This window comes from Lytechinus variegatus, chromosome 8 (assembly GCF_018143015.1).
Source record: "Lytechinus variegatus isolate NC3 chromosome 8, Lvar_3.0, whole genome shotgun sequence".
Classification (NCBI taxonomy): domain Eukaryota; kingdom Metazoa; phylum Echinodermata; class Echinoidea; order Temnopleuroida; family Toxopneustidae; genus Lytechinus; species Lytechinus variegatus.
This window is the reverse complement of record NC_054747.1, coordinates 4,774,311-4,789,882: the sequence shown is the minus strand read 5'-3', so window position 1 is coordinate 4,789,882 and position 15,572 is coordinate 4,774,311. Positions and strand designations below refer to the sequence as shown.

The 15,572-nt window shown below is 34.9% G+C and overlaps 1 protein-coding gene across 2 annotated transcripts in view; it reads left to right on the top strand.

The window, feature by feature from the left end:
• Positions 1–13,231, top strand: part of LOC121419870 (high affinity cGMP-specific 3',5'-cyclic phosphodiesterase 9A-like) — a 54,778-nt gene extending 41,547 nt beyond the window's left edge. For both annotated transcript variants that reach the window (XM_041614332.1, XM_041614331.1), the window contains 7 exons: positions 304–491; positions 5,080–5,236; positions 6,238–6,354; positions 6,778–6,882; positions 8,698–8,826; positions 10,814–10,921; positions 12,073–13,231. In XM_041614332.1, the coding sequence (XP_041470266.1) occupies positions 304–491; positions 5,080–5,236; positions 6,238–6,354; positions 6,778–6,882; positions 8,698–8,826; positions 10,814–10,921; positions 12,073–12,111 (843 nt within the window). In that variant the 3' untranslated portion in view covers positions 12,112–13,231. The remainder of the gene's footprint in view (positions 1–303; positions 492–5,079; positions 5,237–6,237; positions 6,355–6,777; positions 6,883–8,697; positions 8,827–10,813; positions 10,922–12,072) is intronic.
• Positions 13,232–15,572: the final 2,341 nt, after the last annotated feature.

Genomic DNA, 15,572 nt, shown 5'->3' with positions numbered 1-15,572 from the left:
TCATGTCTTTTACACTATCAATTGTCAGTTTTTTTTCCAATGAATGTGTGCTATGTAATTACTTCGCATTATCATTTTTCCCTTTTAATATGATAAATACGAATTGAATTTCATTAAAAGGGTCGACACAGAAACAATACCTATTTCAAATTTGTTTTGGGTCGATACCACTGTAGTATCATAATCAATATCGTTCTCCGCATCATGAGCGCCCAGCTGAGGCGGATACAGGCGCTATACAAGAACCCATCATCATAATCATCATTTATATCTTTCTTCCTCTTTTAATTCGCCTCCGTATAGCTTTGCGTCCAGGAGAACTACCGTAATAACCCGTTCCATAATTTCCGTCACTGCTTCTGTGTGACGCAGATGATGTATGGTATGATATACCTGTGTGATCTTCAGTCCAAGTTTTGTCTCTCAGACCTTGGTATCCTTCTCACAGCGGCAGTGTGTCATGATTTAGACCACCCTGGTTTCAACAACACGTATGTACCAATTATAAATTCATTGGCCCGAATTCACAAAGGTGGTTTTGAAAATCCATGGTTGAGTCCATGGTTTATGCAGATATCTGTATAAATTACGCTTACTTACAGCGTATATTGAAAAAAAATCCCAATGCTGATGCGCGCTTTTGTTAAAGTGCGCCAAATCTTCACCTGGGGCCTGTTGCATAAAACTTTTTACCCGAGAAAACTCTGGTAAAAACTTAAAACTAAGGTTAGTCTGATTTCTCCCATTGACTTTAACACAGGGCAAAAACTCTGGTAAAAACAACCTGAGTTTTCTCAGGTAAAAAATTTTATGCAACGGGCCCCTGTTGTCGTGGTTATCCCCGCCGCTATCGTGAGTCCACTATTTTGAATAATGAGTCCACTTTTCAAACAGTGAACTCGTGAACAAAATAGCGTATCTTGCCACGGTAACAGGCGTCACTTTGGCGCACTTTGACAGAAGCGCGCATCAGCATTGGACTTGTTTTATATACGCGCCCGATACGCGTTAAAATAAGCGTAATTTATACAGGAAATCTGCATAAACCATGGACTCAACCATGGGTTTCCAAAACCACCTTTGTGGATTCGGGCCAATATGTCTTAGCTACAGTCATGATTGAATTCAACTGAAACGGATTTTTATTTTTGCCTTGAGCCTACTTTTAAACATCAGCTGTTTTTGTAATTTGTTTATGAAAATGTTATTTTTTTTATTTCTAACAAATGTCAATGATAATTGCTAAGGCATAATTGATTTCCTATGTTTTACTGTTTTATGAATTTCATTTCATTTTATTTTATTGTTTTTCGACCCTTTCTATTTAACTTTTTTTTCCAATGAACATTATCAGGCAGACTCTTACGACTATAAGCAACATAACATAAATACATGTAAACCAGCAAAAATGAAAAAAATCAAACATTAGTAATTTGTGGTTGAGAATACAATTTGCACTGACTTTGTATTCAAAGATTTTGAGCAATTTGGGATATGACAGGCACTCACAAAATATTGCATAGATTTCGAACCGCGTACCAGGGAGCCGAAAAAATAGTCTCAAAAGACGGGCACAAAGAATGCGCAATACTTGGAAGTGAACGTCAGCGAGCGTTCATATATATATTTGTATATATATATATATATATATATATATATATATATATAGGCGTATATGTATATGTATACGCGGCATCGAAACAGAGAGGACGGTTCGTGGTGAAATCGTGAGGCGCGATAGCGCACTGTATCTATTCCACGAACCGTCCTCTCTACTACGATGCCCATTGTGGCGTAAATAATTCACTTCAAGAAAATATAAAGATACGGGATGAAACTTTGGAACCTGAACTTTTAAACGAAGACACCGGTAAACAATTTGCTCTCCTTGTAGGTGCACTTATTGCTGGTTTTAAAAAGCTTTTCTATAAATGCGTTTTCTGCAAAACTAACTTTCGCATCGAAGTGCGCAGAGAGGACGTTTTGTGGTGCGTACGACGAATTGTTTAAAAACTGTAACAATTACACAGCCATACTTCGACAAATTGGCTAAGTTTGATTTTTCACTTTTATGTGATTGTTGACATCACAAGGAAAAACTTTCAACATGGTGACAAATTTCTAATGGTCATCTTGACCATGTTAGTGGTCAAATCGGGGTCAATAGTGGTCAATCTTTTAAATTGCCTCGATTCTGTCTTCGAATGAAAGTTTAATGTCCTTTTTTACCTTTCCATGACCTTGTCTTCGCACTTTTTATCTTAAGGATAAGGACTTCTGACGATGGACTTATCAAAATCGAAAATAAAAAAGTACCCACATGCATAAAAACACCGAAAAAATGAGCTTTTTTAACCTTTGACATTTCCGGTCATGAATTTTTAACGGAAGGTCAAGAGTATATAGTTGTGTGCACTTTTTTGTTCAGTATAACAAAACAAACAATTTGATGTGTCACTCAACAGACTTAGGGCAATTTAAAAAAATGGCCCCCTATTGACCTTATTTTGACCCCTAACATGGTCAAGATGACCATTAGAAATTTTCACGAAGTTGAAAGTTGTTCCTTGTGATGTCACCAATCACATGAAAGTGAAAAATCAGACTTAGCCAATTTGTCGAAATACTGTAGCCGATAAATCATGACATATGCTGCCTGACGAATATGCGCAGATCCCTCCGGGGACGTCCCTTTATTAAAGCGGGGGATAATCTGAACACTGTTATCATTCATTTTTCGCCTTGAATCTGATCTAGGTTAAGAACTTCACTTTCTGTATCCAGTGGAAAAGGTATACATGACAGTTTATTCTGCGAAAATTCTGACCAGCCTAGATATGTTGGTGGGTGTTTACAGTCAACCACGTTCATGTCTGTCCTTAATTTTTTATATACGGCTTCCATTTCGAAGATATTCTTAAGAAATCGGACCTCCAAGTAGTGTGACGTTGACCATCGTCATTATCACTTGGAAAACTTTCACCGGAAATGAAGCTTTCTCCATTTGTCCTTTCCTCCATCCAACGAATCTCATTCACAACTTTGGAATGTTTAACTTCTAGAATATTAAAAACAAATCCAGATACATAATAGAAGCGTTAATCTTTGGAATGACATACATTTGCCCCCCCCCATAAAAAACAAACACGACAACAAACAATAATTTCATATAGCACACAATGTGAACATATGTCACTGTAGCATAAACAAATCATTACACAATCCTTAATGCACATTAACCTAATAATAATTCACTTAAATTCAATTCAAAGTGTATTGACATAAAATCATGATTTTGAATGATCATCATCAAAATAAAACAATAACTCGACGAAAACATAGTAAAGCTAATACTGAATTATATCTAAACAGGATAGAAATGATAAGCACAGAGGCTGTTTTACATTGCAGGACTGTGACGTAATACAATGAATAAAAGTCACAATTATGTGCACAAATAAAGGACAAACAAAATCATATAATTCAAATGTTAAAAATATGCAATAAAAATTGAAAATGATATAACCATTGTAACTTATAAAATAAAGTATCATGATTATATGATAGAAAGATAGATAGATAAATAGATAGATGGATAAATGGTTTATTAATATCGCGTTGAAGATAAGATATTAATATTAAAAAAAGTCATGATGTTCCACGTAATAGGTATTTGATAATTAGAGGAATTAAATGATGATCGATCAAAATAATGCACTGAATGCCATTTCTAACAATAAATTCATTATTCAAATTTTAACGGCCTTCCCTTTCGTCTTGGAAAACAGCGTCGTAACTATCAGTTGTCTGTATGCCTTCTACTGTCTGTTTAGAGCACCAAGGTGCATACATTCATAGTTAATCATTGTTCGAATTAACATTGACACGTCCTCAACGTAAAACTAATTATGAATATTACCTAGGTGTTTGTTTGTCGGGAAATGGCAAAGTTCGGACGCTTGTTCTGTCCATCTATTTGTAGGCAAAATGTGCGTGGATGATAATGTCGGGTTTTTCTTTCATAACATGAACAACCGTATGGCTTCCTTGAAATTCCCAATTTATACATGTATATTATATATGAATATATAAATATCAGCCCCTTTTTTTCATGCTATGAGGGGGTAAAGTAATCAATGATAGTTAATTCATGCTCGTTTATTTTTTCATACTTTCTCTACTCAGAGATCAAACTTGATATAATTAAACGGTTACAAATCTTATTGAATTGAATTACCATACAATGATTTAATGGTGCCCCACTCACATATTTTTAGTTAACGAATCCGAAACCATAGAAATTTCCATCTTCTATTTTATAGTCTCCCCCCCCCCTTCCACCGTTCAGAATATAAATGTACAGGGGCCGTGGAAACGGGGCGCTACAGGGCTCCAGCCCCCGCACTTTCCGAAACCGTGTACAAAAACTTAAAAATCGCCATATGTGATTTTGCATGGTCAACCCCCTCCCTTTTTGGGGGCTCAGCCCCCCCCCCCCCCCAACTTTCAAAACTGTTCCGCGGCCCCTGAATTACATCATGTATTTCTAGTCTATAATGGGTCCCAGTATATAATACAACTTGTATTTTCCCATCTTTATTTATCAATTTGTTGGGCATGTGATAATTTGTATTGCCAACCCTTCTAAATGCATATTCAGAATTGTAAATTAGCGAAGTCGATCTAAATACCATGGGAAATAGGCGAGAAAGTGAAATCAGCAACCCAATCAGCCAATGATGCTTAGTTATGATAATATCCGTCATGACAAGTGTTCCAAAATGGACTACAACTTAAACATCGCATTCATATTTTGTAGTAGTAATGTATCGACTGTCTTACCTAAAAAGGGTGTTTCATTCCCACGTCTCCCTTAAACTGTCTCAATTATCTTTGAAATATCGTCTTTTGTATACGAGTATTGATATCATGTGTTTGTGTTCGAAGAAATTGCAAAGATGGAATGCATTTGATGGAGATGCCTCAGATGCGTCTCATCTGTAGGTAGTTTATGACTGTTGTAATACTTTACAGCAGGCTTTTAGTTCAAATAGTTTACCGTATTTATCCGGCCTGCAGGTATCAGATAAATGCTCGTACCGATCTGGCTATCCGGTACAACGACATATCACCGTTAGAAAACCACCATTGTGCAGTAGCCTTCAAGATCATCAGCAATCCAGAGTGTAACATTTTCCGTAACGTACCCGAAGAACAGTTCAAGGACATCCGGCAGGTAAATGCAGCAACAGGGCAAATTGTTCAATAGGGGAAAGTTTCATTTATTTTTTTTCCGGAAATTTTCAGTGACTTTATTGGCATCAGCAAATCAGATGCAGCAACAGGACAAATTGTTAAATAGGTGAAAAATTCATGTAGAGTTTTGTCGGAGATTCTCAGCGGCTTTATTGGTCTCAAAAGCTCAGATGCAAAGATTAGAGGAATTGGGGGAATTACTGCAAAACAGTACATGAACCGTTCTCATTGGAAAGTTTTCTTGGTAATTCTACATGTACGTGACTACTTTGCACTCAGCGAATCAGACGCAACGATTTTCAGTACGTTGCATCAAAATATGTGGGTCAAAATCAACGTCAACGTCTCAATGAAATCCTCCGTGATGAACGCTTTATAACCATCAGTTAGTTAGGTAACGTAAGAGACCTAACGCGACATGGCAGACGTGAATGTTGCCATGGCAAACATTGGCGATCCAACCGAAATGGAAAAAATGGCTTTTCCATTGATTAGTTTTTCTTTTTCTTTACATAATTTAGGTTTTTGTTATTATTTCTTTAAACCACATTTATCCATAGGGATTTAATGTTGTCGTTACGTAATTAGTCAAACGTCTTCCCCGTCAAATTTGAAAATAGGCGAAAGCGGAGTTATATTGAAAATAGTTATTGAAATTGAACTACTGCCGATTGATTGTGGCGGGAGGTGAGTTTGGATCTCTTTTTTTGCGTTTCTTCTTAAATTAATGATCATTTTCATCCAAACTCACTCTTGAAGATTTGTTAAAATATTATTATTGTTAGGGTGAACGATTGGGTTGCGCAATTAGTGATCTTTGATTTATTTTCTTCCATTTTTTCCCCAAATTGCACTCGTTTAGAAAACGGTCATTTTTGATAGAGGTATAGTTGAAGCCGGCTATCTTTGAGTATATAGTTTTATTTTAGAGTGTATACCTCATGTTCTTATTATCTGTCTGAAATGATGTTCTTATCACAGGGTATCATCATGCTCATCATGGCAACCGATATGGCTCGTCATTCTGAGATTCTGGATCAGTTTAAGGCCCAGGTGGAAGGTGGTTTCGACTTTGAAAACCAGGAACATCTCAACTATGTTAGTATATTGATTTCATACACCATACTAACTAGTACCAGGCCGACGAAAGTCTTTACTTGTTTATTTCTTATCCCCCCCCCCCGCCTTTTTATCAGGATGGCGTTTTCCCACTTTCTCAATAGCCTTTCCAATTTCCCCAATACCAAACAATGCACTTATTTACACGACTCTCTGAATATTTAATTTGATTTGCTCTGTTGGATTCTTCATTGTCATTTCATTTTCATTTCTAAATTCAACAGCTATGAAATTAATTCTTTATTTCCTAAGCGGGCTAGTAGGCTACGTAGAATTAATTTCCTCTAATTTGCAAATACTGCCATGGTAACCACGGTGTCAGATCATTCAACCTATGCAGACTGTCAATATATTTGATTAATCTCACTAATTTCTAAATTATTTCCGACTTGACATATCCAGCTTCGAATGGTTTTGATCAAGTGTTGTGATATCTCCAACGAGGTGCGTCCATCTGATGTATCGGAGCCGTGGGTGGATTGCTTACTCGAAGAATATTTCATGCAGGTTGGTAAAGCATCTCCCATGAACATAGCCTTTTTTGTAAAAAATAAAGATTTAAAATGAAAATTTGAAAAACTTTAAATATAGTTGAAAAGCAAACGCATTCCATTATGTATGTTTAGTAGGTCTTCTCAGGGTAGCCAATTTCAAGGTAGTTCATTATGTTCCGATACATGTTTATTTTTAATTTCTTTATGAATATAATTATAATATTGATATGAAAATGCCTTTTACGTTTTTGGACATTTTCGAGATCGAAATATTCAATTCCTGTCCCCCGCTCCTTTGAAGTCGTTTCGGTATCGAAAATTATCAAAAGGCAATAAAGTTATTAACATGTGTGTTTATGCAAGAAATAAAAGACATTGTATTTTTATCATTCAATTCTTTGAAATATTTTCAAGTAAAATAGGAAAATTAAGCTATCATGCTTTAATATCTTTTCCAAAAGGTCTTGAAAATTTCTGCTAAATATTCATAAAAAAAATATTTGTATGCAATAAAGTATACCTTTTGTTTTACATTTTGTTTTACAATGTATAGTCCAAAACATTTGAATAGTAACATTTTGCAAAAAAATATATATATATGCATGTATATATGTGTGTGTGTGTTACTTTTTTAAATGAAATAATGTTTTAAAAAAAGCAAAGAACTAAAATACATGTTTGGAAAAAGTATAAAAAAAGGTTAATGGCGAATGTTATTTAAAATATGCTCTCATTAGTCAGCAGTCTATATTATATGTTTATATTTAGTAAATGTTGTCATAGTATTTACAATACCTTTTCACCTTTCAACAATTGTATATAATCAAATTCCAAAATCAATCCTTCCTGATTAACTCACCAGCACGAGTTCTAGAAATGATCAAATGAAAGTGCATGGGGAAAAAAGGGGATTTACTCTTTGGCTCACAACTTCACTAAGGTTTGAAGAATAATTGGAGCAATTTTCTAGCGGTTCTAGCTAAACGAATGGGATTGATGAGATAGCTCGAACGTACACAGTAAAGTTGTTTAAAAAATATTAACGTTTTTTTTCTCTATGAACCTTACCGTAGCTGTTTAAACGGTTTAACTAAATATTTAAAATCTTAAACAACTGATAGAAGGTGAATAAAACAATTTCACCGATGTGTCCACAGATGATAATCTCCCAAAAATAAATTCAAAATATAGATAGTGTTTGAGATCCAAGAATATTTAATGAAAAGAACACGAGGCCGAGCAACTTTCTTTTATTAAGTGTGATCACAAAGTTGAATCATCGAGATCGCATTCAACAAAATTTTGTAAGCAAATGCTTGATTGGCTGATCAGAAAATGGTTAGGCATAAAAGGTTTGAAATGCACGTATTTGTAAAGTATCATAAAACAGGAAATGTCTGGACGCTTAGAAAATATGAGAAAGCAATTGATATAAATGAACATATTCATTTTAGAGCTTTTATCTGTTTATGTGTGATGTTGATGTGATGTGTGATGTGTGATGCAACTTATGCATATTCAAATATAATCTGTACGTATGTGTGTATAATGTGCACGCACTCTTAAAACGGATTGGTCAAAATGACCAATCTGTTGGTTAATATGTGTCCGACCGATGAAATTGGTCAATATCAACCAAAATTTTGGTCGATTTAAACCAATATTTTGGTTGCTTATGACCAATTTTATCGGTCGGACACATATTAACCAACAGATTGGTCATTTTGACCAATCCTTTTTTTAGATTCAGCTTGGATCAACATGGTCTATATTTTGGTTCAAATTCAAATTTGTAATTACAAATTTACCTTTGTATGATTTTATTCAGAGCGACCGAGAGAAGATTGAGGGGCTACCTGTTGCGTCATTCATGGACCGTGATAAAGTCACTAAACCAACCGCTCAAGTTGGTTTCATCAAGTTTGTTCTTATTCCTATGTTTGAAGTGGTTGCCAAGGTGGGTTTTATGATCTTGCTAGAAATGATAAATAGTATAATTTCGTTTCGAATAGTGTACAATTGTAATGATTTTTTTCTCCAAGTAGTTTTGTTTAGACTTCGCGAAAATAAAACAAGAAATGTCAGCCTTTCCTTCCATTTTATTTTGTTTCGCTCTTCTCGGCGACAAATAACACACGTTTTTTATATTTAAGGAATTATTTGCAGTGACAAATGCAACAGAATTCATGGAAATTTTTGGGTGGGTGTGTAGGTGGGTGAGGGGGGTGGGCAGAGAGTGAGTGAACAAATGGTCGCGTTACAGCATTGCATCCGAACTATCCTTACGGTCAAAATCAGGTCCAAACTAGAGGCCTTGAGGCACACTTGAAAACAATATGATTTTGTTATATTTTCACCTCTATCGTGATGTGTTTATTCCAGCACGGGTGAATGCTTGGCGGTCCGACCAAAACACGCATGTACAAATGTTAGAGAGCAAGCCGTTGAATTTTGAGAACAACCTTTATTTCAGTGACATGTACTTGTTGGAATTTGGCATTGTATTTTGCTAGCCTTTGCAAGAACAAATATGTTGAAAATAAAATATTAAAGTGTCGTTTTAATGCTAAAAGGGATATTGCACAATTCATAGATACTTCACCCTTTTATTTATGTCGTTTATACCCGTCGTCCAAACACTGGTCTGAAATCAAAAGAAATGTACCCACCGCCATGTGCATGCTTTATTAACTTCATTACTCTGAAAATAATTTTCAAGTTCTGTGCAAAGATCAACTATGTTAAGCCAACAAAGTTAACATCTTAAAATGCATGTTAGTGTTAACATCTTATGCTAACTAGTAGGCTGTATTATCCACACGGTCGTCGCTTTACCGTTCGGTGTGAATCTTTTTTTGTTTAAAGGACAAGTCCACCCCAACAAAAACTTGTTTTGAATAAAAAGAGAAAAATTCAACAAGCATAACACTTAAAATTTCATCAAAATCGGATGTAAAATAAGAAAATTATGACATTTCAAAGTTTCGCTTATTTTTAACAAAACAGTTATATGAACGAGCCAGTTACATCCAAATGAGAGTCGATGATGTCACTCACTATTTCTTTTGTTTTTTATTGTTTGATATATGAAATATTTCGATTTTCTCGTCATTGTCATGTTAAATGAAATTTCATTCCTACCTGAACATGTGGAATTCCATTATTTTAACATTTTGTGCTTCAGGCAAGGAGGTCCCAATCATCAAATTCGTAAAAATTGAAATATTGTATAATTCAAACAATAAAAAACAAAAGAAATAGTGAGTGAGTGACATCATCGACTCTCTCATTTGGATGTAACTGGCTCGTTCATATAACTATTTTGTTTAAAATAAGCGAAACTTTGAAATGTCATAACTTTCTTATTTTACATCCAATTTTGATTAAATCTTCAGCATTGTGCTTGTCTGATTTTTCTTTATTGATTCAAATCAACATTTTCTGAGGTGGACTTGACCTTTAAAAAGGACATTGTGCAAATTCTCTAAAGACGCAAGCAATATGACATTGATGGATTTCTATATACTTGAGGATGATTAGACCTATTATAACTCTTTGTAAAATTGTGTCCTAATACGTTTGATTTTGGATGTAACTGGCTCGTTCATATAACTATTTTGTTTAAAATAAGCGAAACTTTGAAATGTCATAACTTTCTTATTTTACATCCAATTTCGATGAAATCTTCAGCATTGTGCTTGTCTGATTTTTCTTTATTGATTCAAATCAACATTTTCTGAGGTGGACTTGACCTTTAAAAAGGACATTGGGCAAATTCTCTAAAGACGCAAGCAATATGACATTGATGGGTTTCTATATACTTGAGGATGATTAGACCTATTATAACTCTTTGTAAAATTGTGCCCTAATACGTTTGATTGCACATTCGTTAAATAATATTGCTGCTCCTACCATCACGCATCTCGTTTATGGTAATTCTACAGCTTTTTACCCAGCTTAACGATTCCGTTGTGGAGCCACTGAGGTCCGCCCTCTATCGATACGAGGAGCAGAAGTTGAAGGAAGATCAGATTAAAGAAAAAATGAGAGAGGTATTTTATCTGCATTTTCATTTATTCTTTCATTCTATCAATATTACAGTCATTGGACTATTTCATTTGTCCCTGTGATTCCAATATGTAAACATACGAAATATAGGCCCCATATAGGCCTAATCAAATACATGTTTTAGGGAGGGGTGGGTACGTCGAGTAATTCCTCCTTTTAAAGGAAACCAAAACCCAAGAAGAGAAGCAATCTTAATGGAAAGAATAAAATGAGAGGAACAATTTAAAAAAAAGTTTCATCAAAATCGGTTATGAAAAAGGCAAGTTATGGACGATTAAAAAAGTCTTGTACTTACTATGTCGATCCTCAAATTGGCAAACGTGCTTCAAAATGGCTGATTTTGTGTACAAATCTCCATTTGTTTTGTACACATATTTTCAGATTTTCCCCTTTATTTTATATATTTCACATTATCTCCTCCTGACCTTGATATATATGGTGTGGATTATATTTTCCAATGACATATGTTGTGCTCAGAAGGAGGCAAGATGCAATTTGAAAGATAATAAAGTACAACAATAGTTTTCAAATTCCCATAACTTGCTTATTTCATAACCGATTTTGATGAAACCTTTTTTTTAAATTGTTCCTCTCATTTTACTCTTTCCAATAAGATTACTTCTCTTCTTGGGTTTTGGTTTCCTTTAAGTTAAAAGAGCTGCAAAGTTAAAATCGTTATAATGTATCCCAGTCTGCGTAGGCATTTGAGGAGTCTTCCGTCATCATAGTATTATTGTGTAATAAGTGAGTAAAATAGCACTTGCAGTTAAATTAATTGATATTTTGTGTTCACACACATAAATGATCATTATTACCGCGGATATGTAATAAACAAAATAATATCAATGACCATACTTTGGATTCGTATAATTATGTGAAGTGTTAGTTTTAAAAGGTTTTATAAGAAGCTACGGTATCCGTATAAATAGTAGGCACGGGAGGAAAACCAAACAAGAAGTATGTTGTTGTTGTTCCTCTTCTCCTTTCTCCAATACCCATTATTGATGACCGACAATTTGTAGATTGTCATTTCACTGATCCTACCATCTTTCAAATTGAATATTTTTGTACTTTTGATATATTTTTCAGACAACGACAGTTTGACATGTTATATTTTTTTATGTTCTGTTCACAGAAGGCAAGGCTTCGCGCAGAGCAGGAAGGCGTGGACTAGACATCTATAACTGACCAATCAAAGGCTATCTTCACTTTTATTCTTGCTACAGACTACAAACATATATTTTCGCACTATCACGGGTCATTTTGAATGCCTTCAATTTTCTAACGAAATCGGTGCGATGTGATATCAAGCATAATGGCGAGACGGTGCTTGTCTAATTTCTGTAAATATGCAAAGCTGTGTTGTGTAAATTTATTTGCATTTGTGATTTTGACTGGTCTTATCACAATGGTTCATAAATGTATCATTCATTTTATAATATTATTAATAATAAATATTATCATTATTATTTTCTTTCTTTTTTTTGCAATTTTTCACTACCTGATTATTTTACGAGAGTAACAAAAGAAAAGAAAGTCTGAAATGATAGTGATGATGATGAACACCATTTTGCAAAGCGTCATTTATAAAAAAGGAAAAAAAAATATTCAAATGCACCAGCTCTATCTCCAATATGCATGATATATCATACGTTACATTCTGGAAAAGATGGGTGCTTAGTTCAGATTTGAATGTCTCAATTATGTGACAATTACGAAGTTGGATTGATGGAGAATTCCAAAGACAATGAGCCACAAGTCCAACCGAATAATATTATGATAATCTCATTTGTACTTGATACTTGGTTATACTGGTATACGCCACGACCAAGCTATTTACTGAAATTGCAAAAATACATGTATAAGAAATTATAAATAATAAACGTAATTAACATACATTGAATAGAAATGGCAATTATAATAAAGTTCAAACCGATCTCATATCCTAGCATTTTATTTTATAAACCATTTCTTAAACTACAAGTTTCCTAATTTTATTTTTATCTTCCAATTTTGATATAAATTTTGTATTTTTAAAGATCCTTAGATTAATTTTCGGAGCGCAATTACTGAAACCCGTCAAAACAGTGGTCATCTTTGGGTTGTATTATATGTTGTATTGTATGATATTTGTGTGTATAAAAGAATGTTTTATTGGGCCAAGATGTTGGTTAATTTTATTAGAATCCTTGTTAATTTCCGAATCGCAACTACTGGAACTCAGTCATTTTTTGTCTCACGTACATAGCAGAGTGAGACTATCGGCGCCACTTTTTCCGACGGCGGCGGCGTCGTCATCAAATCTTAACCTAAGGTTAAGTTTTTGAAATGACATCATAACTTAGAAAGTATATACACCTAGTTCATGAAACTTGGCCATAAGGTTAATCAAGTATTACTGAACATCCTATTAGAGTTTCATGTCACATGACCAAGGTCAAAGGTCATTTAGGGTCAATGAACTTAGACCATGTTGGGCGATCAACATCAATGTCACCATAACTTAGAAAATACATGGACCTACATGTAGTTCATTAAACTTGGACATAAGGTTAATCAAGTATAACCAAACATCCTGTTTGACCAAGGGCAAAGGTAATTTAGGGTCAATGAACTTTGGCCGAATTGGGGTATTTGTTGAATTTCCATCATAAATTTGAAAGTATGTTGCTCTAGTTCATAAAACTTGGACATAAGAGTAATCAAGTATCACTGAACATCCTGTGCGCATTTTAGGTCACATGACCAAGGTCAAAGGTCAATGAACTTTGGCCATAATGGGGGTATCTGTTGAATTACCATCATAACTTTGCAAGTTTATCGATGTGACTTTTGAAACTTGGACATAAGAGTAATCAAGTATCAATGAATATCCTGTGCAAGTTTTAGGTCACATGATCAAGGTCAAAGGTCATGTGAGGTCAATGAACTTTGGCCACATTGGGGGTATTTGTTGAATTACCATCCCATCTTTGTAAGTGTATTGGTCTAGTTCATAAAACATGGAAATAAGAGTAACCAAGTATCACTGAACATCTTGTGCGAGTTATAGTAGTTTTCAAAGTCAGCGCTGCTGCTATGTTGAATCGCGTGATGCAGGTGAGACGGCCAGAGGCATTCCACTTGTTTTTATAAATCAGCAGGTGTGCTTTTGATTAGACTGTGTATATTTGTACTGTATGATATTTATTATGTAAAAAAAAACATGTCAAAGTATGTATCTTGTATGTATATGCCTATGAACGTTTACCACTATACAGTTATCATGTTGCACTCACACTATCAGCGAAACTGACTCCAAGCCATCGATATCAATTAATTCATGTGTAGTAGGTCCGTGATTAAATGGATGAAGCTTCTACGCGCTCATTTGAGGCCACCGGAAACAATAAAGATACTCCAAAAGGTCAAGCGCGCACAAAGTTTCATACTTTTTATATTGCGTGTGAGTGTGTGTACGTGAAGTACTTTACGAGTTGGTACGATCACATACGGTTTATTGTGTCATGGAGTACTTTTCATCGGCCTCAAAGGTCGTGCATTCGAGCAGGGGCGGCAGAAACCGGGGGAGCAGGGGAGCAGCCCCCCCCCCCCAAAAAAAAAAAAAATAATCCCCGTAGGAAAAAATGTATTTTCTAAATGGAAAATTTCGAAATAGAATGTGCCCTTTCTAAAATGAAATACCCTTTTTGAGGTAAAACATAATGCATTTTTGGTTAGATAATCAAATAAATTTGGCTCGCGCTTCGCGCTTGCATCTAATATTGTTTAGTATAGTAAGGTATTCGTCCTGTTCATTGTTACAAAACTGCATAGAATGCAAAGTTTTCAGGTTAGAATATCACAAATTTTCAGCTCGCGCTCGCATTCTTCAATTGGTGAGATATGTAGCCCATATCCTATTCCTGAGTCACTAAATGCAGTCTTTAAAAGGTTCTTTTTCATGTCAGTGTATTAAAAACTTCAGCTCGCGTCGCGCTCGCGTCAAATATTTAGTTAGATTCAAATCATTTTTTTCATAATCATAAAAAAAACTGTTCGGAATGTTTACCTGTCATGCCTTATTATATGGAATTTCCAAAAGTTTGAGCTCGTGATTCGCTCTCGCAACATCCCAAAATAATGCCATTTTACGAGTAATGAGGTCCATAATTGACACAAAAGCGAGTTTTAAAACTTCAGATTATATTTTTTTTCTAAAACGCTCGCTCACGAAAATCTGAAATCACTCAAAAAAAATTGCTCAACTTAACTACTACAAAAAACACAACTACTTCACTCAGATTATAATCTCATTTTGAAATTATCCGTTTGCACCAAAATGCCCTTTTTGACATATATGTGTCCTTTTTGGCTTTGCCCCCCCCCCCCCCACGAAAATACGTTCCGCCGCCCCTGCGTGCGAACGAGCGTGCGTCATGGAATTCTGTGCGTGCGTGCAAGCTCCATTATGCGTATGGATATCGATGCCCCAAATTAAACCAACCAATGACCATTCGAAATGACGTAATATTTTAATAGGTGCGGAGTCGGTTTCATTATGTGCGACTGAAGCTATAGATTAGTGCATACATGTAACAATGTCTGGTATTTGTTCTGTTTCTACATTTTTTTTTTCGATTTACTTTACAGTAT